General features: G+C 45.6%; 1 protein-coding gene across 1 annotated transcript in view; it reads left to right on the forward strand.

The window, feature by feature from the left end:
• Positions 1 to 25,902, forward strand: part of LOC147692465 (calpain-1 catalytic subunit-like) — a 361,725-nt gene that overhangs the window by 178,832 nt on the left and 156,991 nt on the right. The window contains exons 6-7 of the mRNA XM_086938675.1: positions 12,592 to 12,675; positions 21,181 to 21,266. Coding sequence (XP_086794801.1) covers positions 12,592 to 12,675; positions 21,181 to 21,266 — 170 coding nt within the window. The remainder of the gene's footprint in view (positions 1 to 12,591; positions 12,676 to 21,180; positions 21,267 to 25,902) is intronic.

Below are 25,902 nucleotides of genomic sequence, written 5' to 3' on the forward strand. Positions count from 1 at the left end.
CAACTCATTTAGAGATGCCCCAAGATTACGCAAAAGGTGAATAGCTCCCCTACAACTTTGATTATAGACAGTGGTGCATCGATCAATGTCATGTTGGAAGAAAAATGCAACAATCGTTCTCCGGTACCACGTTTAATGCCATTGAAAACAAAGGTGTACATGTTGGCTGCTTCTACGCCATTGTAAAGTCAGGGGTCATTTGTTGCAACCATGAGGCATAAGAAAATGACAGTACAAGCACCAATTTATGTTCTCCAAGGTACTTTGGTCGAGTGCATGTCTACTGAGTTTCAGCACTGTTGGTGACATGGGACCGATATGCATCAAGTATAACCTCAATGCACATTCTGAAATAGTAAATGAATTCCCATTGTTAATTTATAGACTAGAGAAACTCAGTACATTGAAGGTGCAACTTCATGTTAATAAGGACATTCGACCTGTTGCGCAGCGACACCATCAAATTGCTTTTTATTTAGAGAAGTCTGTTGTGAAAGAACCAGAAATGTTATTAATGCATAACATCATCGAGCGCTCTACTGGTCCGATGCCATGGGTTTCAACTATAGTGGTAGTGTTAAGTTTTAAGGGCTCTTAGTCCAAGAACCCTGGTTTTCACCAGAAGCGAAGCAATAGTCCTTTCCTTTCTCAGAGATATTGCAGACCCGTGCTTGACAAATAACACAAAGGGAGGCAATATGTCCAAAAAAGGAGGGACCCCGAAGAACCATACAAGGAGTCCCACACGGGCAGCTGATAGGGGGGATGCCAAGTCCAACAGGAAACCAGGAAAGCTATAACAAAGAACAATGTGTATATGTCAGTGATCTCACAGTCACATAAACCTTTACATATTGTGCACTCTTCCACTTACTTGTGAGAAAGGCAGTATACAAGCGATGGTCTTCTCCAATTTATAAAACATCCAATGCCCTTGTTGAGTAATAAGTGTCTGCTGGTAAGAGTTATGCGCTGCATGTGTAGATTCTCCAACAAAGAATAAATAAAATATGTTCCAATAAACATAAATCACAGTGCTCCTGCGCATTCACCAAACAGCACGCAAATAAGTGTGAAAATTGCAAGTTCAGAAATGGTAGTGAGCCACACGTGGAAGCACGATAATTCACAGTTCTTCTTGATTGAGGACAAAAACAATTCAGAAAGGCTTTCAACACAGAGCTTAAACAAAAAAGGCGGACGTTTCCCCCGCAGAGTCAGCTGCTCGCAAAACACAGCCCTGCCAAGTGTCACACATCCGGTGTGACACTAACGCATTTTTAGTTACATTTCCGCCTTACCGCATGTTAAAGGATTGTCACGCAAATAAGCGTATTTAAAAGCTAAGTGCATTATCAGTACTTGAGGTTGTCACTGTCAAGCCTGACTGTCAAGCCTGAATAAAACAGAGTCTGTGGCAGCTCCAGCAGGCTTGGGATTCAGCTCAGCTAACGCAGCTTTAGTACAATGTATCCTGGTTGAATGTAACTGCCCCGGCTCGGCTCTTACTGGCAGGCTGATGTCATCACGGTGAGACGTCACTGCAGAAGCGCGCGCAGTTTATTTTGGGCGCTTGATGCGGCAGGATAGTTTGCAGGCAGCGCAGCATGTCATCATCTTTAGAGGTAGTGCTGTCTATAACTACGGCACCGTCCGCCGGCTTTAATCTGCTCGGGCACCACGTGCTAGCTATTGTTATTACCGCCCCCTTTGAATCATGAAGTATCTTACTGTAGCCGATCGTCGCGGAGTGAAGTCAGTGACACCGGGGCCGCCTGGACAGACTGAAGGTGGAGGGCCCTTCTTCTGTGAGGTTAGTGAAATTTTGCTATTGCCATATGTACGACTGGTCGTAGTCAGTGGGAGAGAGAGCCTGTGTGCGCGAAATTGAGATGCTGGCTGAGCCCCCACGTGCAGCTCCCTTCCACCGTACCTCGGTTATCTCTCCTTGGTGAAGCCTTGGGAGAAGTCGTTGGGTTCTGAAGCGACTGGAAAGGTTTTTTTTTTTTGCTTGGTAAAGGAGCCTCCCACCCACTCCCTCATAGGGCCTCCTTGTTTGTTCAGAGCGTCACTCTTCCTCACAAGTAGCACATGAAGGCCACGGCGAATCTTTCACTTATTCAGAAACACTCCGTCTGCCCGGGTCAGGGCAGCTAGCACAGCACATCAAACCCCACTAGCTTCTTATTAAATAGAACAAACTGTGCGTGTTTATTCACGACGTTCAAATAAATGCCATTGATTACTTTCGATTTATTAGGGCATTTTAAACTACAGAGAACTTTAACCATTTAAACTAATAAAAACAGACAGTACAAACATACCTGAGAGCCTACCCAGTTCTATGTGGGAAGTGTGGCTCATCTCAATCACGTGCCTACCCAGACACCTACTAGCAAATGCACTCCATTCTAGACTTATTCTGATTTGCCTATGCCCCTGTCACTCACACAGTACGTCTCTGCTTTGTTTTTTCAGTTTCGTTATAGCTCAGGTCACTGGTGGCTGTTGAGTGAGACTGAGTCACTCAGCTGATTATAATAACATTTTCAACCACTTCCAAGCTGCTTTATCTAATTTCTATAATTTTAGCTAGAGTCTGATCAATGGAAGTTGTTTATATTTCTTACGTTTTGCAGCAGTTAACCTAGTTTCTCGTTCCTCAAATGTGTGCGATTTCTGATATTATTGTTTCCCTCCTCTTCATTGCTTAATTTTGCTCACGAGACAGTGTCACTCATAGTCATTGAAATGTCACTCATAATTACTCTAAAATTATTAAAATGTCACATATAGCAATCTGAAAGCTTGGCAGCTATGAAAACAGACTTGTACGCCTAATCGCGCACTAAGTTCAAGTGCAGGGAAGGGAAATACTTCGGCTAAATATTTCTGGCAGGCAAATCTCCAGGGCAGCAGGATCCGTGGAGGTCAAAACAAAAGGGCAAGCTTCCGCGGAAACAAATTTTTATGGGAGAGGATTTAGGACACCTGGAGCCGAGGAACAGAAAGCGCGAAAGCGCTATCAAGGGACACAAAGGCGAAAATCTAATGATGGGATCGCGTGACACTGAAACAAGATCCAACAACAGGATCTGATAATGGGGAAATGCATTCAGGACAGGAATCCAAAGCACAGGCGAACAAGGCCGGTTCCAAAATGAAGAAAGCCAAGCACTGGCAGCAGGTCTCAGCTAACTCTTATCTTCACCATCAGCTGACCACTCTCGAGCCTCATGGGAGAGTGCACAATCCCTTCCTGCCTCTAAGCTTTCTGGGGGATATAGTCATTAGTAGCGCATGAAGTCAGACTCCTGACAGGTAGTGCCAAAAAAGGACAGTGGAGGTGTAGAGTACATTTGTGTTGATATGTGTCAGGCAAACAAGGCAATAGAAAGAGAAAGACATTCAGGTCCCCACGCTAGACTGTGGGAAATCCAAAGTTCAGGCTGACAGAGATGGAGGGCTAGCCGGCTACTGGAATCATGCAGGACCCGCTAAATTAGTACTTTGAATGGAGCTAGCATCTATATCACAAATTGACGCATCGGCTCTGATCCGTGCAGGAGATGAAGGAGTCATCGACAAACCCCTTTCCGATGCAGGCACTATGTCAGTGTCGAGCCACGCTGTTGGTCATCATCGAGCCCCACAATCCGTCAAACCGATGTCATCAATCAGCTCCTGTGTTGGCCGTGAAGGGTAATGTGTCAGTTCAGATCGGCGCAAAGTCATCACTGCACCGATTTTGATGGTTCTGTACAGCAGAAGTCACCTTGCAAGGGTACAGGTCTGGATTAACACCACTGTGCAGGGCTGGACTCACAGATGGCAGACTCCAGGTGATGTAGCTGGGTTGAAGGAAGTCTTTGTTGGCCTTGAGACCTGAGAACAGGGGTAAGCCAGCAAGCCCTTAATCTGGGTTCAAGTAAGATGGGCCCAGTCCTTGTTCTCAGCAGAACAGATATCAGCAGGCAGCAGGACAGCACAGCAAAGCGGAAAAGCAGTTCTTCCAGAGCAGTAGTCAAGCAGAGTGGCAATCCTTGTAGCACAGCAGTCTTTACTCCAGGCAGAGGTAGTCACTGATTCAGTAGTGTACTGTCTTGGTAGCGTCAGAGGCCCCAGTACTTATACCCAGTTGTGCCTTTGAAGTGGGATGACTTTTTGGCTGTCTGGGGGTAATGCACAAAGTCTAGCTGTCACCAAATCCCAGGCATGTTTTGGAGGCAGGCTGCAAGGCACACAGAGCAGTAAGAGCTGAGACATGTCAGCTTTCTACAAGTTGTATCATAAAACAACAGTTCCTGTGGTATAATACTATATACTATACATTCAATATATAGCTTAATAGCAATTTCCAAGAACACAGAGGGTAGGCAGGGATGTCAAAAATAAATGCACAAACAATTGGATAGATCTCAGCAATGATTTTATACTTCAAAACACTGGTTGAATGATTATGCAATCATATTCAGTTTATCACATAGTCATGTGAAGACAAAAAAGGGGTGCACAGTGTCCCAAGTATACGTGTGAAACCAAAAATAAGAATACAGACATCAAAAAATGAATACAAGCACAGTGGTTTCTCATGGGATGGCTAAAAGGAAGGAAAATGACCTAAACATTGATACATAAATAATTGCTTTAATGTCTATCCACAGTTTTGGGCCCTAATTTTATGGTTCAATTCCTGTGCCGTCAACGGCGTTTCGACCCCTAGGGATATGGGTCTCATCAGGACAGGGCATTGAGGGACATATGAATGATAACTTGTTCTCACCCATGCGTGGATCAAAGAAAAAAATAAGTCAGCCAGTCCTCCCATGGAGGAGATGATGGGTCTCCCTGGGGGATCATCAATGTTCTTATGGACCTTGGGTAGGTGATAGAAACAAGGTAAAATAGGGTTACTGGTCTTTAGAAAAATATATTCCTCCAGATCTAACATGAGCTTGTCATGCCATTTTTTGAGCAGGGCATGAAGATCGTTTATGCTTGCTAGATAGTCTTGTTTCTTTATTGGGGCATAACAAGATGTGTCCTGTAATTGACGCATGGCTTCTGCAACGTATTTGGGCCTTGACATGATAACGATGTTACCTCCCTTATCCGAGGGTTTGCATACAATCGTTTTACCCGATTTGCTCCCACAAAATATGTGACCACTGTCAGGTGATTACGTTGTGTTTACAACGATTTGTTCTCATGGCCACGAGGTTCGGATTTATATTGTTCCCGATAACTTATCATGTGTGGTTGATGTTTGAGAATATAATTTGTGCCAATACACGGCGTTATTATTGGTGTAACTAACTAGCTAGCAATTCCTTTTGGCATATGTTAGTATAATACACTTAAAGATGGCGCGCAATATTGCGTTTGTGGCGAAGTCCATTGTTTGTTTCGATCATTTTCACAAACATAGATAATGGTGCCGCACAATGTCTTCCGATGTGAATACTGACGAAGGGATTTTACTCCCGAAACGCGTTTGTTCTAAATAAACCCCTTGCTGATATACTGCTGTGCCCGTGAGTGCTGTTTTCCTTAACCCGGTTGGGTATTGTTAGGAATTTGGAGCTGTTATATATATATATATATATATATATATATCGCGGCGCCCCCCCAAGCAGAGGTATTCTCCAATTGGTGTGTATCTGCGCGAGGGGAGAGAGGAGGCGGCATCAAGCTGCCTGATAAGGGCTCTATGAAGGTCTTGGACGTACCATCAATACCCAGGACTCCTGACGTGGAATGCAGGAAGCGCCAAGAAATTGGGGTCATTAATTTGAGTCTGCGTCCCATACACCTGTATACGGGACCTCGTGAACTGCAACATCCACAATGCAGTGCTCCTGGGCGGTGCAGCACAATTAAGACACTCACCTGTGGGAGGAGGAGTCGAGAGACTGCTGTTAAAGGGAGTGGTCTCTGGAGCCCACGAATTTTCACTTGCCTGTGGGACCGGCACTGATGACGGCCATTCCGGCCAGAAACGCGTCTGCCACAGCGTTTCACAGACTACAGGAGTGCATGTACATTAAGCCAAATAAATCCTTCATTTGAGCCTGGAGCATGTGTCCCGCTGATTTCTTCTGGAGGTCAGCTTTGGTGGTATATATATATATATATATATATATATATATATATATATATATATATATATATATATATATATATATATATATATATATATATATATATATTGGTCTCCGGTAGTAGGTAAGTAATCGGTGCATTATGGGCTCTGTAGTGCACTACAGTTTTATATTGTTCCTCTTAGTGAGTTCAGGAGTGCGTCCTTGCTGCAGAGCCATTGGAAAACACAAATCAACACGGCAGCTTCGCCGTGAAGGGCTGCACCCCCCGGAAAGGCAGGGGCAAGAGGAACTGGGAACATCGCAGCATCTCGCAGGCAAGAACAGATTCCATTCACGGACAACCGGAGTGCTATTTCCGAGGCCCACTGTGGGCGAAATAACTGCATAAAACATGTGAAGATTCACAGAACTCACTAAGAGGAACAATATAAAACTGTTGTGCACTACAGAGCCCATAATGCACTGATTACTTACCTACTACAGGAGACCAATCAGTGAGCAGGCATGAACATTTAAAAAACTTCAAAAGCATCACGTCAGTAACACTGTGAACTTTCCAGCACTGCCTTCGAAAAAGGAGCTGAAATGCTTTGAAACGCGTCAGGCAATGGAATTGTTTGGAATGCACTTGCCGGTTGAGGAAATAAATGTTTCTTTGAAACCATCTGTTCAGGAGTGCGTCCTTGCTGGAGAGCCATTGGAAAATATATATATATGTATATATATATATATATATATATATATATATATATATATATATATATATATATATATATATATATATATATATATATTCCAGCTCCGTTGCACCAAAATCCAGGTCACTCGCAGACGGGTGCCTCTCGTGGTGGCGCCCCACGTGAGTAAATTGCAGCTCCGAGTTTCTCTCGAAATTAACAGAAAGAAATTCCGGCACTCGCAGGGAAAGTGTTCGATATGTTTTTAATCAGAACCACTCAGCAGACAAACGCGTTTCGGTTTTCCTTCGTCAGTGTCTACCATTGACACGGAAGGAAGCAAGTTTAAAAGCTCTTCATCACATTTTTGCATGTACATAGAAAGAGGACTGACGTTCGCCCCCGTGAGAAACAGTATTACATAGTGAATTACTTTTTACTTTAGCATTCAAAAATCACATTAAAAAAAGGCACTGTGAAATATATTTCAAACAATAATTTCGGGCGCTTTACATTTCCTAATTCCGAAATTATTTACATTATGTGTAAAGTTTATTTGCCTTTGTTGTGTGGTGTGTGTTATTCAGCCGTGGATCGGCATTGCTCACGGGGTGTGATAAATCTCATAAAGGTAAATTACAGAGTTTATGCTTTTCCTAAGTGGGAAGCTAATTCCTCATTCCAGTTTAATCCCAAAGGGGCCTTTGTTTGGAGGTCTATTATGTAGCGGGATTCAAGCCTTCTTAATTTCCGCAACCTGTCTCCACCCCTTGGGTCCACTGGTATGTGATCTAGCGCAAAAAATTGCAAAAGTTCCCTATTGCTGTTGTGCCTAAGGGCAAAGTGTTTTGCTACGGGATAGTTGAAATCCTTATTCATGATAGCACGTTGGTGCTCCAGTACACGTAACTTGACATTTTTTACTGTACTGCCTATGTACTTCAGTCCACATGGGCACAATAGGCAGTAAACAACATGGGTGGTATTACAAGTGAGAAACTTAGATATTTTCTTACTATGCCCTGACCCTGGTATTTCGAATGTTGTTCTCTTCTTGCTCCTCTCACAGGCTTTGCATTTGCCGCAAGGGTAGAATCCTGGCATGTCCCTAATTCTGCCTGTCATTGTGATTTTGTCTGGCAGGTGGCTGTGTACAATTTTGTCCCTAATGGATCTTCCTTTTCTAAAGGTGATTAAGGGAAAAGCTGGAATCTCTTTTCCTATGATCTGATCCGTTTTAAGGATGTGCCAGCTCCTCTTTAGGATGTTTCTCAGATGGTTAGAGTCTTCTGAGAAGGTGGTAATCAGTCTGAATTTTCCTTCATTTGTATTTGATTCTGATTTCCTAATTTGTTCTTTTAGAAGTTGGTCTCGGGGGATTCTTTCCACTCTTTTCAGAGTGTTTTCCAGAAGTGTTTTATTGTATCCTCTGGCTTGGAATCTATCCATGCTTTCTCTTGCGGCTTTTGCAAAGTCTACATCTCTGGAGCAATTTCTCTTTATCCTAAGAAGCTCTCCGTAAGGGATTCTTCTGATTAGGGTCGGGGGATGACTGCTTCCGGCATGTAAAACCGAGTTGCCGGCTGTTGTTTTTCTAAACAGTTCTGTCTCAATTTTAGCACCAGTCAAGTTAACTTTCAGATCCAGATAGTTCACTGTTGATCTGAATTTCACTGCAGATATCAACGTATCAACAGTGAACTATCTGGAGCTGGCACATCCTTAAAACGGATCAGATCATAGGAAAAGAGATTCCAGCTTTTCCCTTAATCACCTTTAGAAAAGGAAGATCCATTAGGGACAAAATTGTACACAGCCACCTGCCAGACAAAATCACAATGACAGGCAGAATTAGGGACATGCCAGGATTCTACCCTTGCGGCAAATGCAAAGCCTGTGAGAGGAGCAAGAAGAGAACAACATTCGAAATACCAGGGTCAGGGCATAGTAAGAAAATATCTAAGTTTCTCACTTGTAATACCACCCATGTTGTTTACTGCCTATTGTGCCCATGTGGACTGAAGTACATAGGCAGTACAGTAAAAAATGTCAAGTTACGTGTACTGGAGCACCAACGTGCTATCATGAATAAGGATTTCAACTATCCCGTAGCAAAACACTTTGCCCTTAGGCACAACAGCAATAGGGAACTTTTGCAATTTTTTGCGCTAGATCACATACCAGTGGACCCAAGGGGTGGAGACAGGTTGCGGAAATTAAGAAGGCTTGAATCCCGCTACATAATAGCCCTCCAAACAAAGGCCCCTTTGGGATTAAACAGGAATGAGGAATTAGCTTCCCACTTAGGAAAAGCATAAACTCTGTAATTTACCTTTATGAGATTTATCACACCCCGTGAGCAATGCCGATCCACGGCTGAATAACACACACCACACAACAAAGGCAAATAAACTTTACACATAATGTAAATAATTTCGGAAATAGGAAATGTAAAGCGCCCGAAATTATTGTTTGAAATATATTTCACAGTGCCTTTTTTGAATGTGATTTTTGAATGCTAAAGTAAAAAGTAATTCACTATGTAATACTGTTTCTCACGGGGGCGAACGTCAGTCCTCTTTCTATGTACATGCAAAAATGTGATGAAGAGCTTTTAAACTTGCTTCCTTCCGTGTCAATGGTAGACACTGACGAAGGAAAACCGAAACGCGTTTGTCTGCTGAGTGGTTCTGATTAAAAACATATCGAACACTTTCCCTGCGAGTGCCGGAATTTCTTTCTGTTAATTTCGAGAGAAACTCGGAGCTGCAATATATATATATATATATACATGGTAAAAACTTGGTAGCTCAAGGTAGAGACGCACACAGGCTCCCGCGTTCGGTTACCAGCCTTTATTTTATCAGGTACAGACAGGCGTCACATGCAGGTGAGTTATGCAGCTTTCCCTGCTCCCAACGCGTTTCGAGTTTCCTCTTCATCAGGGGATGTGTGGAAAGTTTGTGCTGTTGTGGGCTAACTCCCAGTATATACGTAGTCCCGCCTTCAATTTCGTTTTGCGGAGACTCGTGGGAGTTGTAGTGCCGAAATATTCAATGTCAATTCAGCGCACTTATTTCTGCAGTTTGAAGCCCTCAATGGACCCTCGCATGATGGTCTGCCTTCAATCCTGCGTCGTCGCCCCGTTTGAGGATAGTGAATCTCTTCCTCATGGCCCCCTTGGGATCCTGGGATGGTGCAGTCTCTGGCGGATGAGCCTCCGCCTGACACAGGGTAAACACTTGGTAGCTCAAGGTAGAGACGCACACAGGCTCCGGCGTTCGGTTACCAGCCTTTATTTTATCAGGTACAGACAGGCGTCACATGCAGGTGAGTTATGCAGCTTTCCCTGCTCCCAACGCGTTTCAAGTTATCTCTTCATCAGGGGATGTGTGGAAAGTTCGTGCTGTTGTGGGCTAACTCCCAGTATATACGTAGTCCCGCCTTCAATTTCGTTTTGCGGAGACTCGTGGGAGTTGTAGTGCCGAAACATTCAATGTCAATTCAGCGCACTTATTTCTGCAGTTTGAAGCCCTCAATGGACCCTCGCATGATGGTCTGCCTTCAATCCTGCATCGTCGCCCCGTTTGAGGATAGTGAATCTCTTCCTCATGGCCCCCTTGGGATCCTGGGATGTTGCAGTCTCTGGCGGATGAGCCTCCGCCTGACATAGGGTAAACACTTGGTAGCTCAAGGTAGAGACGCACACAGGCTCCGGCGTTCGGTTACCAGCCTTTATTTTATCAGGTACAGACAGGCGTCACATGCAGGTGAGTTATGCAGCTTTCCCTGCTCCCAACGCGTTTCGAGTTTCCTCTTCATCAGGGGATGTGTGGAAAGTTTGTGCTGTTGTGGGCTAACTCCCAGTATATACGTAGTCCCGCCTTCAATTTCGTTTTGCTGAGACTCGTGGGAGTTGTAGTGCCGAAACATTCAATGTCAATTCAGCGCACTTATTTCTGCAGTTTGAAGCCCTCAATGGACCCTTGCATGATGGTCTGCCTTCAATCCTGCGTCGTCGCCCCGTTTGAAGATAGTGAATCTCTTCCTCATGGCCCCCTTGGGATCCTGGGATGGTGCAGTCTCTGGCGGATGAGCCTCCGCCTGACATAGGGTAAACACTCGGTAGCTCAAGGTAGAGACGCACACAGGCTCCGGCGTTCGGTTACCAGCCTTTATTTTATCAGGTACAGACAGGCGTCACATGCAGGTGAGTTATGCAGCTTTCCCTGCTCCCAACGCGTTTCGAGTTTCCTCTTCATCAGGGGATGTGTGGAAAGTTCGTGCTGTTGTGGGCTAACTCCCAGTATATACGTAGTCCCGCCTTCAATTTCGTTTTGCGGAGACTCGTGGGAGTTGTAGTGCCGAAACATTCAATGTCAATTCAGCGCACTTATTTCTGCAGTTTGAAGCCCTCAATGGACCCTCGCATGATGGTCTGCCTTCAATCCTGCGTCGTCGCCCCGTTTGAGGATAGTGAATCTCTTCCTCATGGCCCCCTTGGGATCCTGGGATGGTGCAGTCTCTGGCTTTGCTCTATACCTCAGTGTTTTAGATATAGATGAGATAGCACTTGTAGCATGAGCGCAGCTGATGGCATAATCGGTCCTCAACACTTACTACTCACATTTCTTCCATTCCAGCAAAGCGAACCATAATTGCCAACTTTTAGTAAATGTGGGCCTTAGTTGCTAGAACGGAATGTAAAACCTGGATACGGAGTTGATGCCTGGCTAGTAGCTGCTGGCCATATACCACACCTGAAGGCTGTGGTCTTAGATTGTCATCAGATGGAAACTCTAGACCAGGGATACTCAAAATATGGCCAGGGGGCTGCTTGTGGCCCTCCTGACCTTTAATTGCGGACCCCTGGTGAACAGCTGCACTCAGCTACTAATCATTTGACAGAGCAGGAACATTCAGAAAGTTGTGAAACAAAAGGGCATTCTTTATTTGCACATTAACTAAAGCATTGGTATAGAAGAACAGAAGGTGTCCTAGACAACTTACACTGAACACTTTTCGTTTTAAAGACATCTTACACTAAACATGTGAATACATAAACTCTCTGTAAACTTTGGAAAAGTGTATTTTATTAACATGCATGAGCGTTTTAGCTTAGTAGATTAGTTGATATCACTAACTTGAGAGTCCTTTATTAGCAGTGCTAGTTTCAAACATGATCTTAGAAACATTCATGCCGCTCCCATTTTCAAAACAATGCCAGTAGTGAACCAAGAAACAAGTTATTTGTCAGGTGTACCTTGTGTGTAGCCTTGGTTGTTATATAATTAGAACAACATTATAGTTAATTAAATAAAACACAACAGAAACTTTTGCAGAGCACACGCCCTGAACTCGTATATTTTAAGGGGCTCTCATGTGGTAATGAAGAAATAGGATGCAAAGTGAAATTACCCAATTGCCTAGGATCACACAATTTCAAGTGGGAAAGCCAGGAATGATGCAAGGTTTTCTGGTTTCACATTTTGCAACTCAGCCACCAGATAAGTATCCCTTTCCCTCTCATGTTTTACATTAGAAGTTAATGCTTTGAGTTTACTTCATGGGTGCATGAGAATAGAGCGTTGGCGGCAGACAAAAGTCATGTGAAGGCTCGGTTTGTTGTCCAAATCATGCATCTGCTTCAAGTCCCCCTATGCCCATCTTTCATCACCTCGATCCTCGCATTGCTAGAATCGGTGCGGCCCTCGGGGATGCGACAGATAATACTTTGCAGGGCTGGGGAAAAGTTTGCGAGTAACCATGCTCTAGACTAACCTCTCAACCTCTTTATGTTCCTGTCACAGATCAAGGGCCAGTGGGAGAGTGAGGTCCGCACCCCTGAAGGACTGGTTAAGGGCCACGCCTACTCTGTGACCGGCGCACACCAGGTAAGTCCATATAGCCTACTGGAAGGATTCCAGGGTGGGGTCCTGTAGCGGGTTGTGTAGTAATGGGCAGGAGTCGAGTTTTGGTTCTTGCAGGTTTTATTTGCTGATACAGAAAATCAGTGCACGTCTTCCGTACAGGAGGCCTCCGCGGGGATCTGCTTCTCTCTTCTTTCGGTCTTCTTCGGATACCTTCCTCCTTTCTCTGGATGGGGCTCCGTCGAGTCGGTTCCGTGGTGAAAGGCACTCCGCCGTGAGGGAAGACAAAAGAGAGGTCGTATCAGTCTGTAGGTATAATGCAACACCAGGTAATCAGGAAAGGGGGTGAGGGGACACCAACAGTCACTACTTCACACTAAGTGAGGGAACGAGGGAGTGTAGGGAGGGTAATTCAGGAGGCGAAGGGAAGCCGTTTACGGTACAGATCCACCCTTTCTCCCAACCCAGCCCGTGATATGCTTGCGTACCTCTGAGAGCCACACACCTCCTGGTGTGCAGCTGGGCGGCTTGTGTTGCCTTTGGCTCCGGGCTCCCGCGCCGCCGACGGGTCTCTCTGCTCGTCGTCTTCTTCCTCCGTAGTTGGAATACCAGGTACCGTCCTCGCCTCTCTCGTTTGGTTCCTCTCGCTCCACGCCACTCCTCTCTTCTTGCTCCACGCCTCTCCTCTCCACTCGCCTTCCGCTCCTCCGGTGAACAAGCACACCTGAGTGCTTTCACCTGCCATATTTGAGGCGGTCCCAGGCCAGTTAAAGGGGCCGCATCCTTCCTCTTCGGCGTCACAGCTATATAGTTAGTTGGTTCCAGTCCAGACCGGCGTGTGCGATGGCTGAAATGAAAGGAGGGGGGGTCACAAGGTGAATACCCGCTTGGGTTTGTCGTGTTCGTAGAGTGAACCTGAGGCATGTGGTCCTCGTTACACACCATCCCCCCTGGACTCTTCCATTTGGGAAGGGGATGCCTTGATAGTTAGTCTGCCCCCGTATTGTCCACACCCCTGCGATGGCCAACAGAAAAGGCATAGGGTTGGAGGGCCAAGAACAATCGCAGTACTCTAGCATTGTTCTATTTATTTTTGGCCATCCATAGCAGGGGGGCGTGATCAGTATAAAGGGTAAACGGGTGGCCGTCCAGGTAGTATGCTAGTTTATCCACCGCCCATTTTATGGCCAGACATTCTTTTTCGACAGTGGGATACTGCAGCTCTCTGGGGAACAGTTTTCGGCTGACATACAAGATGGGGTGATCAAGCCCGTCCTCCCCCTCCTGGGATAATACAGCCCCGATTCCGTACTTTGAGGCGTCTGTGTGTAGGGAGAAGGGATGTGAGAAGTCGGGCGAAGACAGTATGGGGTGGAGGTGATCAGGCGTTTCAAAGCGTGAAAGGCATCCTGCATTTCTGTCGTGGGAGAGGATAGCTCGACCTGTTTGACCTGGGTTCTCAGTGTGCTGGTAAGGGGGGCAGCTAGTTGGGCGAACTGAGGTATAAACCGTCTATAATACCCGATGAAGCCTAGAAAAGCCCTCATCTCTCTTTTAGTTCTGGGGAATGAGGTTTCAGCTATGGCCCTCACTTTTTCGATCTGGGGTTCGATGAGGCTGTGTCCCAAGATGTACCCCAGGTACTTCACTTTTTGGAATGTGATACGTGATTTCTTGGCGTTTATTTTCAGGCTTGCTTCTTCTAGTGTAGTGAAGACTTGATGCAGATGTGAGAGATGTGTGGTCCAATCTGGGCTGAATGCGACGATATCATCAAGGTAAGCCGAGGTAAAGGAGGTTAGGTCTTTTAGTACATGATTCATCAGTCTCTGGAACGTGGCCGGGGCCCCGTGGAGTCCAAATGGCAATACTGTAAATTTGTAGTGGCCGTCGGCTGTGGAGAAGGCGGTCTTCTGGCGGTCTTCCTCCCTAAGGGGTACCTGCCAGTACCCCTTAGTTAGGTCTATGTTGGATATGTACTTCGCGTCTCCTAATTTCTCAATCAGCTCGTCTATTCTCGGGATAGGGTAGGCGTCAAAAGAAGAGATCTCATTGAGGGCACGGAAATCCATGCAGAATCTCCGGGTTCCATCTGGCTTGGGGATCATTATGATGGGGCTGGACCAATTACTCTGGGAAGGTCTTATTACCCCTATTTCCAACACGTCTTGCACCTCCTGTCTTATGTCTCTTCGCCGGGCTTCAGGTATTCTGTATGGTCGTATCTTGACTACCTTTCCGGGAGGTGTCTGAATTTGATGTTCTGTAAGGGTGGTGCTTCCCGGTTTATCCGAGAAGATCAGGGCATGATTCTGGAGGGTCTGCTGCAGCTCCTGCTTCTCTTTTTCACTTAGTTCTTCGTTGATCACCAAATGTTGGATGGTAGACGTTGTCTTTGGCGCCTCGGGGTTGGCGAGGTGGACTCCTTTCGGGGGTGGTCCTAACCATTTCTTCAGCATGTTTATGTGGTAGACATGGGTCTTTCGCTGACTCATTTGCAGCTTGTAACTGGTATTACCGATGGTAGATATTACATAATAGGGGCCCCCCACTCGGCCTTGAATTTCTGGGTGGATGAGGGTAATAGTACTAAGTCCCAATCGTCCTTCTCCAATTTTCTCCATTTCTTCCCTTTATCGTATACGGATTTTTGCTTAGTCTGGCTTTTCTCTAAATTGGTATAGGCCAGATCCCGCAGTTTTCCCAACTTGGACCTCAAATTCCTTTTATATTCTAGAGTCTTCAGAGTCTCTTCGGGTATTTCGTTTTCCCAAGCCTCCTTGGTCATGTCAAATAAGGAGCGGGGTTGTCTCCCGTATAACAGCTCAAATGAGGAGACCCCGAGACTGCTTTGTTTGTGGCTTCTGATAACGTACAAGGCCAAAGGTAAAATCTGGTCCCATTCGGATCCGTTTACCTCTAACATTTTTCGGAGGGTGCTTTTCAATGTTCTATTGTAGCGCTCCACAAGCCCGTCTGTCTGGGGGTGGTATACCGCCGTTCTTATTTGCTGTATGTTCAATAGCTGGCAGACTTCTTTCATCAGTTTTGATACAAACGGGGTCCCTGGATCCGTGAGGATCTCTTTAGGGAAGCCCACCCGAGAAAAGAGCTCCAACATTCTTTCTGCAATATGTTTGGAGGTGGTGGTAGACAGGGGCAAGGCTTCCATGAACCTCGTAGAGTAGTCAATAACCACCAGCACGTATTGATTCCCTTTTCTGGTTTTTGGAAGAAGCCCTATAAGCTCCATGCCCACTCTCTCGGAAGGAACCCCGATAATGGGGAGGGGTTGTAGTGGTACGGCTGGGAGCCGGGTCATATTCCTCTTCTGGCAGACATCGCACTCCTGGCAGTAGGTCATCGTGTCTTTATATATCCCTGGCCAATAGAAATGCCGGAGGATGTTTTGCGTTGTTTTTTCTGCGCCAGTGTGTCCTGCCACCAGATGTGCATGCGAATAGAACAATACCTGTTCTCTGAAAGACACAGGAACTAGGAGTTGCTCAGGGTCGCCCTTTTGTCCTTGCCTGTACAGAAGGTCATTTTTCACGAAAAACCTGGGGTACTGAGAGGGGTTCTGTCCCAGGGTTTGGTGGGCTTGTTCCCATGCGCTGAACAGCGTGTTATCATTCGTTTGTGCGAACCGGAAGCTCCGGTCTAATACCCACGGTTCGGAAGACACCAAGGCGGGCAAGGGCTGGGTATGGTCACTATCCTTAGGACCGGTGTTCCCTCCTGGACCTATACTTTGCCTGAACATGCGTAGAAAAGTGGGATTGTCTGTCCCTATTATCAGGTCTTCAGGAAGGGAGGACAACACTCCTACTCTAACCGTGTGGGGTTCCCAATGAATAGGCACTATGGGAAGGTTGGCTACAGGGTAGGGTTTGACATCCCCATGAACACACCTGATGTTAACCCTTTAATTGGGGATGTATTGAGGGGTTTTCACGTGTTGTGACTGTACCACTGACTGACGACAGCCAGAGTCTAGGAGGGCTTTTATAAGGGACCCGTTTACCCTTACACTCACTCTGAACGCATGGCCCATCTCTGCCGAATACAATACAGTCCTTGGGAGGTATCCCACCTCCATTGGTTCCTCTGTCTGCTTCCGTCGGGGACACAATCGGGCAATGTGCCCCCAGTTACCACACTCGAAGCACTGTGGTCCCCCGGGCGTAGGGGGGCTCTGGTCTCCACGGCTCCGGCCTGGTGTGTTCCTGAGTTCTCACTGGCTTCTTCTCAATCTTATGGCCCCCTTTCACCATCTTCTCTGTCTCCCAAGGGAGAAGTTTCGGCTGTGCCCTAGAGAATGTGGTAGCCATTTCCACTGCCTGGGCCGTTGTAAGGTTATGGTGTTGTCTCAACCATTTTTGAGTGGCGAAAGGGAGGGTTTCTAGGAACTGCTCTAAATACACTCGGTCCATTATTTCCTCCTTTGTACTCACATTCGGTGTTAGCCATTTGTCGGCGGCCATTTTTAACCGGACGAACAGGGTTTTGGGGGTTTCCCCTGGGACTTCTCTTTCTTTTCTGAACCGTAGACGGTAGGCTTTAGAGTCCAAACCAAAATGGTCCAATATAATTCTTTTTACATCCGTGTAGGGGGTGTCTCCCGTGGGATTCGCCACCTGGTAGGCCGCCTGGGCTTCCCCTACCAACAGGGGAGCGAGGAAGAAGGGCCACTTTGCCACGGGCCACCCGCACCCCCTGGCGGCCCTTTCAAAATTAAGGAGGAATGAATCCGGGTTTCCCCCGGTTGATACTTCTGTAGGGATACTCCACTGATGGTGTGAGGAGTTCCCCCTTCTGTAGCCGGAAAACTCTTCGTGGGCCGGTCACTTGCATGAGCGGTCATGGCTGCCTTCATGATCTCCCAGTCCGCCTCCGCCGACCTTATATGTTGTTCCATCACCCATTCCAGCCTTTCCTGTCCCTTCACGAGCTGTTGTACTACGGCGTCCATCTTTGTTAGGCCGATGGATGGGTTTGCTTGAATTCTCCACCAATTTAGCGGGTTGTGTAGTAATGGGCAGGAGTCAAGTTTTGGTTCTTGCAGGTTTTATTTGCTGATACAGAAAATCAGTGCACGTCTTCCGTACAGGAATACGGATACCTTCCTCCTTTCTCCGGATGGGGCTCCGTCAAGTCGGTTCCTCGTCGGTCTCCGTGGTGGAAGGCACTCCGCCGTGAGGGAAGACACAAGAGAGGTCGTATCAGTCTCTAGGTATATGGCAACACCAGGTAATCTGGAAAGGGGGTGAGGGGACACCAACAGTCACTACTGCACACTAAGTGAGGGAACGAGGGAGTGTAGGGAGGGTAATGCAGGAGGCAAAAGGAAGCCGTTTACGTTACAGATCCACTCTTTCTCCCAACCCAGCCCGTGATATGCTTGCGTACCTCTGAGAGCCACACACCTCCTGGCGTGCGGCTGGGCGGCTTGTTTTGCTGTTGGCCTCCCGGCTCCCGCGCCACCAACGGGTCTCTCCACTCGTCTTCTTCTTCCTCCGTAGTTGGAATACTGGGTACTGTCCTCGCCTCTCTCGTTTGGTTCCTCTCGCTCTACGCCGCTCCTCTCTTCTCGCTCCACGGTGAACAAGCACACCTGAGTGCTTTCACCTGCCGCATTTGAGGCGTATCCAGGCTCATCCTCCTCAGCGGTCCCAGGCCAGTTAAAGGGGCCGCATCCTTCCTCTTCGGCTTCACAGCTATCTAGTTCGTTGGTCCCACTCCAGACGGGCATGTGCGATGGCTGATATTAAAAGAGGGGGGTCACAAGGTGAATACCCACTTGGAGTTGTCGGGTTCGTAGAGTCAACCTGAGGCATGTCGTCCTCGTTACAGGTCCCTAGAGAGGGAAAAAAGAAGGTGGAGAAGGAACAAACTTTACCAGCTCTGTGGGTCTGGAAATACAATTGGACGTCATGGTTCATTTGCTGTGTTTCAGTGGCAGCAACCTGGCCCATTCTAAAATTACTTTAGACAAGTAACATTAAATTGCACGGGACAAAATTCGAAACCCTTTGTAGATTTAATGAAATATTTGTTATAACAACTGCGACCTGTCTACATTATCCTTGTGGATTTGAAAAGAAAATATATCATCACAAGATGTGGTGTCTATAGTTTTAAATGACAATTTGAAGAGCATTTCATTGCGCGAAACAAAATACATATGACTTTGCTCCTTTCAAATCACACTGTCACATTATGTCACACTCATTGACTACATAAGAATTCCCTTCCCTGGCCAAACTCGATCCAGCTGCAAAAGAAACTCCAAGATAGCATCCAGCCATTGGTTTCCAAAATTGAAAAGGATGTATTTAAAAGTAAACTTGTGTCTATTCAGAACTGATTAGCTGATGTTTGCTGAAAAATATATTTAAGGCTCATATTTAAATGGTAATTCATGCTGCCTGGGAGTCTTATTGCTGATGTTCTTTCCTAGGTGCCAGGGGACATTGCACATATGCTTGCAGTGACATATAGAGACATTCAAAATTAAAAATGAATGAAGCTTCTATGTTATTACATTATTGCTGGCGGCCTTGCCTTATACTGTGAGGTGATTCATTCAATGGCCACTAATGGAACTTTGACTGAAGTGGTCACTATTGTAAAACTATTGATTTGTGTTAGCAGCTCGGGATGATTTTTATTGAACGAGGGTAGCTCCTATTACAGAAAAGCTTGGTGATCTCTGGTTTAAGATATGTAAGTAGTCATTAAATCCCCTCTGTGTAAATTTTGCATATCAGTTAGAAATCCTTATGATACATCACCCCCCTAAGGAAGGTGGACAAGCTAGGATGTAGTCCCAAGTTTACCTTGACACAACCCAATCACCCAGTAAGTAGATTCACAGAGGCATTAGTGTCTTCTGAAGAGCTACCACATTGGGGGCTCCAACGTGAGATTACCAGCAGTGACAAGGAAAAAATTGTGCCTTCGGGCGTGAATGAATGGAATAAAAGCCAAATCCTGTGGTTTAGAGGCAGTATGGTCCAGACTAACAGCAGCTGACACAGGAAATTACCATAAATGTAAGGTTGCTACCTACAAGTTCTCTAGATGGCACTTGTTGGCAGTCTAGGCTGACTGTACCAGCCTTTATTTCTTGTGTAAAGATGGCACTGGTCACATGTAATTTGTGATGATATGGAGGATTTCAGCAAACCAGATTTCACAGAATAACTAATCTGATTAAAATAAAAGCGACCAATTAAATAAATAATGTTCAAATAAATGTGGTGTCCTAAACAGTCTTAGGATTTCCTATATGGAACTTGTATACATTCAACAAATCTAAATATCCCCCTCCACACCCTTACCAGTGTTATGATTACCACCTCCACCAGTGTTCTGTATGATGACTGAACGAATTGTATGCTACATGGGTGGAAAAAAATAAAGAAAGAATGCTACTGTAACCAATGGGATATTATTAAAATTAACAAATGTCTCAAGGGATATGTCCCCCTGGAAAACAGGTAATGACATCAGATTACCATTACTAATAGGTCCAGTTATGTGGATTGTAGCAGTAACTAAGCTTTTCTTGTGTTTATTCTCTTAAAAGAGATATTGTGACCCAAATATAAACCAGTGGGCTTCCTAAATTATCACTTAATGATGTCAGCTGTGGCACTTCGATACACTATCTTCTTGTAGTCCTGCACATTCTAGAGCTATGCTCTTCCCAAATGTACCCAAAAACAGCATCTGCATCGGATGGCATGTAGTTAGATGATCGGATTTTAAAAGCATATTTTTCCAATGGTTTCCAGACAGTGCCCGTATTCTGTGAAATATTGTAAGAAAGCGAGTGTCGACACACAGTCTGATCTTGCCATTAAATTTGAGGGTTACAAAAAGAGGTGCTCAACAGGATGGCTCATTGACGATATTTTGGAGTCAATATTGTGGAGGTCATATATGTGCAGGTTGACCCCGAGATTTCGACATACAGCTGCAATTACTATTTACTCTGGATTTGGTCTCAGGGCCTAATTGAGAGTTGAGTGATAACAATAAGTGCACCTTTGAAGGATTCTTCTCTGTAGAACCATTAGAAGTATCACAACCCTATGGATAGTATTGAAGAGGTAGTTCTAGCAGCAATTTTCCAGTCGCAGAAAAAGCTTCATGGATTGATTTTGCACTGCTTCCACGGGTCAGAGATTTTTTGGTCTTAAACCAACTCTGAATAAGGCCATAGGGGTTTAAAGTTTTAAACCCTGTGCTGTCATGCTTAGATTTGCAAGGAGACCATACTTGATCATACCTGAAGGTTTTGAGACTGGTCCAAACAAAGCTTTCAGTTAGGAACTATTCAAGCACCATCCAACAATATCCAGCTTTCTGATAATTTAGCATTTTAACCATGAAAGTTGTCAATGGGCATCTTTCTTAGGGGCTGCAAGAGAAGTTCTTAAATACAGGTATGCATTGTTAACTTGACAGCCCTGCCTCTGTAATAACTGAAATCCCTTCACCCCCACCCTTTGTTATTTTCAGGTGGAAAATTATGGCCGGACTTTGCAGTTGCTGCGACTCAGGAACCCCTGGGGCAAAGTGGAATGGAATGGGCGATGGAGTGACAAGTGAGTACAGAGCTTGGCAAAAGTTCAGGGGCCATAAGTATTGGGGTGGATCGGGGTTTACAAAAATCAGACCCCAACCTTGAAATACAGTGTCTTCAGGAAAGACTCAAATACTTAAACAGTGTTTTCTAATCTGAAAACATCATGATCTCAGTAAAGAACTCCTGAAGAGCTTTCATGCACCTGGTGACTGCTTGTCACTCTTTCATAAACCTATTACCATCAGTGAACATTCAATGAGTCGGTGAAGTCGGGTATGGATTGTACATCCTTTCAGAAGTTGTTTGTAAAAGGGGTTTAAAAGATGAACAAAGAAGTAGGCAAATACACATGAGCGGTCAAGTCATTCTAGATTTCACTTGCCAAAAGTGTAAACAGCGAGAGTCTGCATAAGGTGGCTGAGGAACAGATAGCTAAGAAAGATAAGTGGACAAAGAGATCAAGAGGGACCATAGAGTGACAAACAAGGACACAGATTGGAGTTGGTCATTGTAAACAAAAAAGAAATGGAAGATATTGCAACTGTTTTAAAAAAAAGACTACATGCATCAGGAGTATACAGGTAGATGCATCAAGCATTTTTGCGAGCGCAAACGGTGCGAATCGCAAAATTCGTCCGTTTGCGCCCGCAAAAATGGCATTTGAGATGCATCAAGGGTTCATGCACTCGCAATTTAAGAATTCGCAAATAATTGCGAGTTTTCAAATTGCGATTGCATTTAAGGAATCGCAATTTGCGATTCCTTAAATGCAATGCATGAACCATTCCTAGATTGCGAATTCGTAATCTGGGGCCGCTATTTACCGGGAAGTCAAACTACGTGGTAAATAGCAAAAACTTAGAAAAAAGCACTTTAGTGCATTTTTCTAAGTTGTATGTTACACGCACACGTGTCCTTGGGACATGTGTGTGCACAACACCAGTGAACATTATCATTTCAGGGGTGCAACAGGGTGTCCTTTGGACACCCTGTTACCCTTGAAATTGCGGCACATTTGCGATTAGCTAATTGCTAATCGCAAATAAGGAATGACTCCCCATTCATTCCTATGGGCCTGTAGGCCCATAGGAATGAATGGGAAAGCCATTCCTTATTTGCGATTAGCAATTAGCTAATCGCAAATTAGGAATCAGTAGGAATCGCAAATAATATTGCGATTCCTACATGCATCCCATTTTGCAAGTCTTTAATAGCGAATCCTTAAAATTCGCTATTAAGGACTCGTAAAACATGACTTTGATTAATCTGGGGGATAGTAAATTAAATAGTACATGAACACGTTTATATTAAATGGGTTGGGAAGAAATCATTTGGTAAGTTGGCAGACCAACATAAAGAGGTAAACGCTAAGTAAGTAGAAAATACCATTAATTCGGAGTAGTTTCAAAGCTGATAAGAAATGAAAGGTTTTATCTTACGAATATTGTAAAGATGAAAACAACAAACTTTTGTACCAGCAGAAATTTCTCAGAATTGTCCACAGATCAGTTAATAAATAAACCCAGTTTCCAAATTGTGAAACATCCATCACTGAAGCTGTAAAGTAAGTAGAAATCTGATCAGGGAGTAAATCAGAAAAAGAGGGAAAGAAAATAAACTTTCATTGCATGTGTGGTTATAGATACACATTCTCTTCATACTCCTGCCCATCTAGTATTGGGCTCAGATGCTTGCAAGTTGTTTTTCTTCGAAGAAGCTTCCCAGTCACGAGATGTGCTGTGACGCCTCCCTTGGTCTACAGTGTGCATGGGCATCAACTCCATGTTAGATAGATTTTTCCCACCATTGGGTTCGAATATATTCTGAGAGGGCTCGGAGTCCATCATGCTACTCACACATTTTTGAGGCCCACATGGTTAAAATTCTACACCAACGATTTGGAAGAACAGTCTACGCTTGAACGATTCTGCATCGCTCTACTCCACTGCACACCTTCAGGGGACTGCTTCCTATCATCTGGCATCGCAGATGAAGTGGGCATCACCGCACCCTTCAAGGACGACTGGTTCTTCTTTGACGATCAGTACCAAAGAATGCATACTTGATGAACCAGACACTCTTCAAACATTACACCCGTACAACTTTAAATGTCTTTGGTCGAATCACCATGTCGTCTGCATTTTTGTGTCTATTTCCTGACCACTATGATGCCTCCAGATGGTCCTGGTTTGCTTTCCACATGAAGAAGACCTTATGGTAACAAAAGGAGGGGAACTGGCCACACAGCAAAATGCACCAACAAACATCCTCCAAAACATGAGGAATGCACTATTGATGAATTGATCAGGCATCTTTGCCTCCGCTTTTCCTACTCTGCCATTCCTCCCATACATAATGAGGAAAATTAGACAAGGGTCCTTGATGTTCATTCCAGGGCTCACTATTGGGACTGATATCTCTGGTACTCCATGCTTCTGAAAATGTCCATCAACCCCCACAAGAAGCTTCTGCTCACACCAGACCTTCTGACCCAGAGACAATAGAGACAAGGCCAAATCAGACATCCAGATCCAAGACAGGTCAACTTAGACAAATGGCACCTGTGGTCCTAAAGTTTGGCTAACTAAAACTCCCCAAGAAATGCATGAATACGCATGCCTATTATGCGGCCAAGTGGAAAAGGGTTGTGCCTTTCCAAAAATCTAGACCTCCTGAAGGCTAAAACCAAGAATGTCATACGCTATCTTTTTAGACCTGCAAAAGTCTGGTTTTGCCAACACATCAATATGCCTACACTCTGCTGCTGTAGTAGCTTACATGCAAAATAGGAAACATTCCCCCCTCTTTAAGATCCCTATAGTCAAGGCATTCATGATGGGTCCTACAAAGCTAATACTCCCTTAAATGCATCCTTCCCTTGTGTGGATCATTAATATAGTCCTCACAAGGCCATCTTAGGATATTTACACTCATGACCAATTCAATTCTTTCCAGGAAGGTAGCCGTCTTAAGGGCCATAACTTTACCTAGGTGCATTGAACCTGGCCACCTTCAAGAACACCACCCGCAAACACCACCAACTGATCCGATCCACCAAAAAATCAGCATTCAAGGATCGACTCGACAACAACGCTCACAACAGCAAGGAACTATTCCACATCGTCAAAGAATTTACCAACCCCACCGCCGGCAACAACGACATCACTCCCTCCCAAGACCTCTGCGACTCCCTAGCCTCATTCTTCCACAACAAAATCGCTGACATACATAACAGCTTTGGAAACCAGTCCGGAGACCAGTCCACCCCACCCACCTCCGAACTAAAACCCCCCTCCAACAACCTTTGCGCCTGGAACCCAATCACCACTGAAGACACCATCGGCCTGATGAACTCCATGCACTCAGGATCGCCAACCGACCCATGTCCCCACCACATTTTCAACAATGCAGACTCCATTATCGCACCCCATCTCCGAGACGTCATCAACTGCTCCCTCAACTCAGCTACCTTCCCGGAAAGCTGGAAACATGCCGAACTCAGCGCCCTCCTGAAGAAACCCACAGCAGACCCCACTGAACTTAAGAACTACCGCCCCATCTCGCTCCTCCCATTCCCTGCCAAAGTCATTGAGAAAGCCGTCAACAGTCAGCTCGCCACCTTCCTCGAATCCAACAAATCCCTCGACCCTTCACAGTCCGGCTTCTGAGCCAAAAACAGCACCGAAACCGCCCTCATCGCAGCACCAGATGACATTCGAACACTACTGGACAACGGAGAAACAGCTGCCCTCATCCTACTTGACCTCTCTGCAGCATTCGACACAGTCTGTCATAGCACCCTTATACAACGCCTCAGCAACGTCGTACTACAAGGAAAAGCATTGGACTGGATCATCTTGTTCCTCGCCGGAAGAACCCAGAGAGTCCGCCTCCCCCTGTTTCGATCAGAGCCCTCCGAAGTCATCTGCGGAGTACCACAAGGATCATCACTCAGTCCCACACTCTTCAACGTATACATGAGTCCCCTCGCATCTATCGTGCGCCAACACAACCTCAACATCATCTCCTACGCAGACGACACCCAGCTTATCCTCTCCCTCACCAAAGACCCAAACACCGCCAAAACCAACCTACACGAAGGGATGAAAGAAGTAGCCGAGTGGATGAAGAACAGCTGTTTAAAACTGAACTCGGACAAAACGGAAGTCCTCATCTTAGGATCATACCCCGATGCCTTGGACGACTCATGGTGGCCACCGGCCCTGGGAAACGCACCCATACCAACGGACCACGCCCGTAACCTGGGCTTCATCCTGGACTCCTCCCTCTCGATGACCAGACAAGTCAACGCCGTCTCATCATCATGCTTCAACATACTATGTGTGCTCAAAAAAATCTTCCGTTGGATCCCCACCGAAACAAGAAAGACGGTCACCCACGCACTGGTCACAAGCCGACTGGACTACGGAAACACCCTTTATGCCGGAACCACAGCCAAACTACAGAAAAACTCCAACGCATCCAAAACGCATCAGCCAGACTCATACTAGACATCCCCCGCCAAGCTCACATTTCCGATCACCTGAAAGACTTCCACTGGCTCCCCGTCAACAAGAGAATAACATTCCGTCTCCTCACCCACGCACACAAAGCCCTCTATGACCTAGGACCCGAATGCCTCAACACACGCCTGT

This window comes from Lissotriton vulgaris, chromosome 9 (assembly GCF_964263255.1).
Source record: "Lissotriton vulgaris chromosome 9, aLisVul1.2, whole genome shotgun sequence".
NCBI classification, from domain to species: domain Eukaryota; kingdom Metazoa; phylum Chordata; class Amphibia; order Caudata; family Salamandridae; genus Lissotriton; species Lissotriton vulgaris.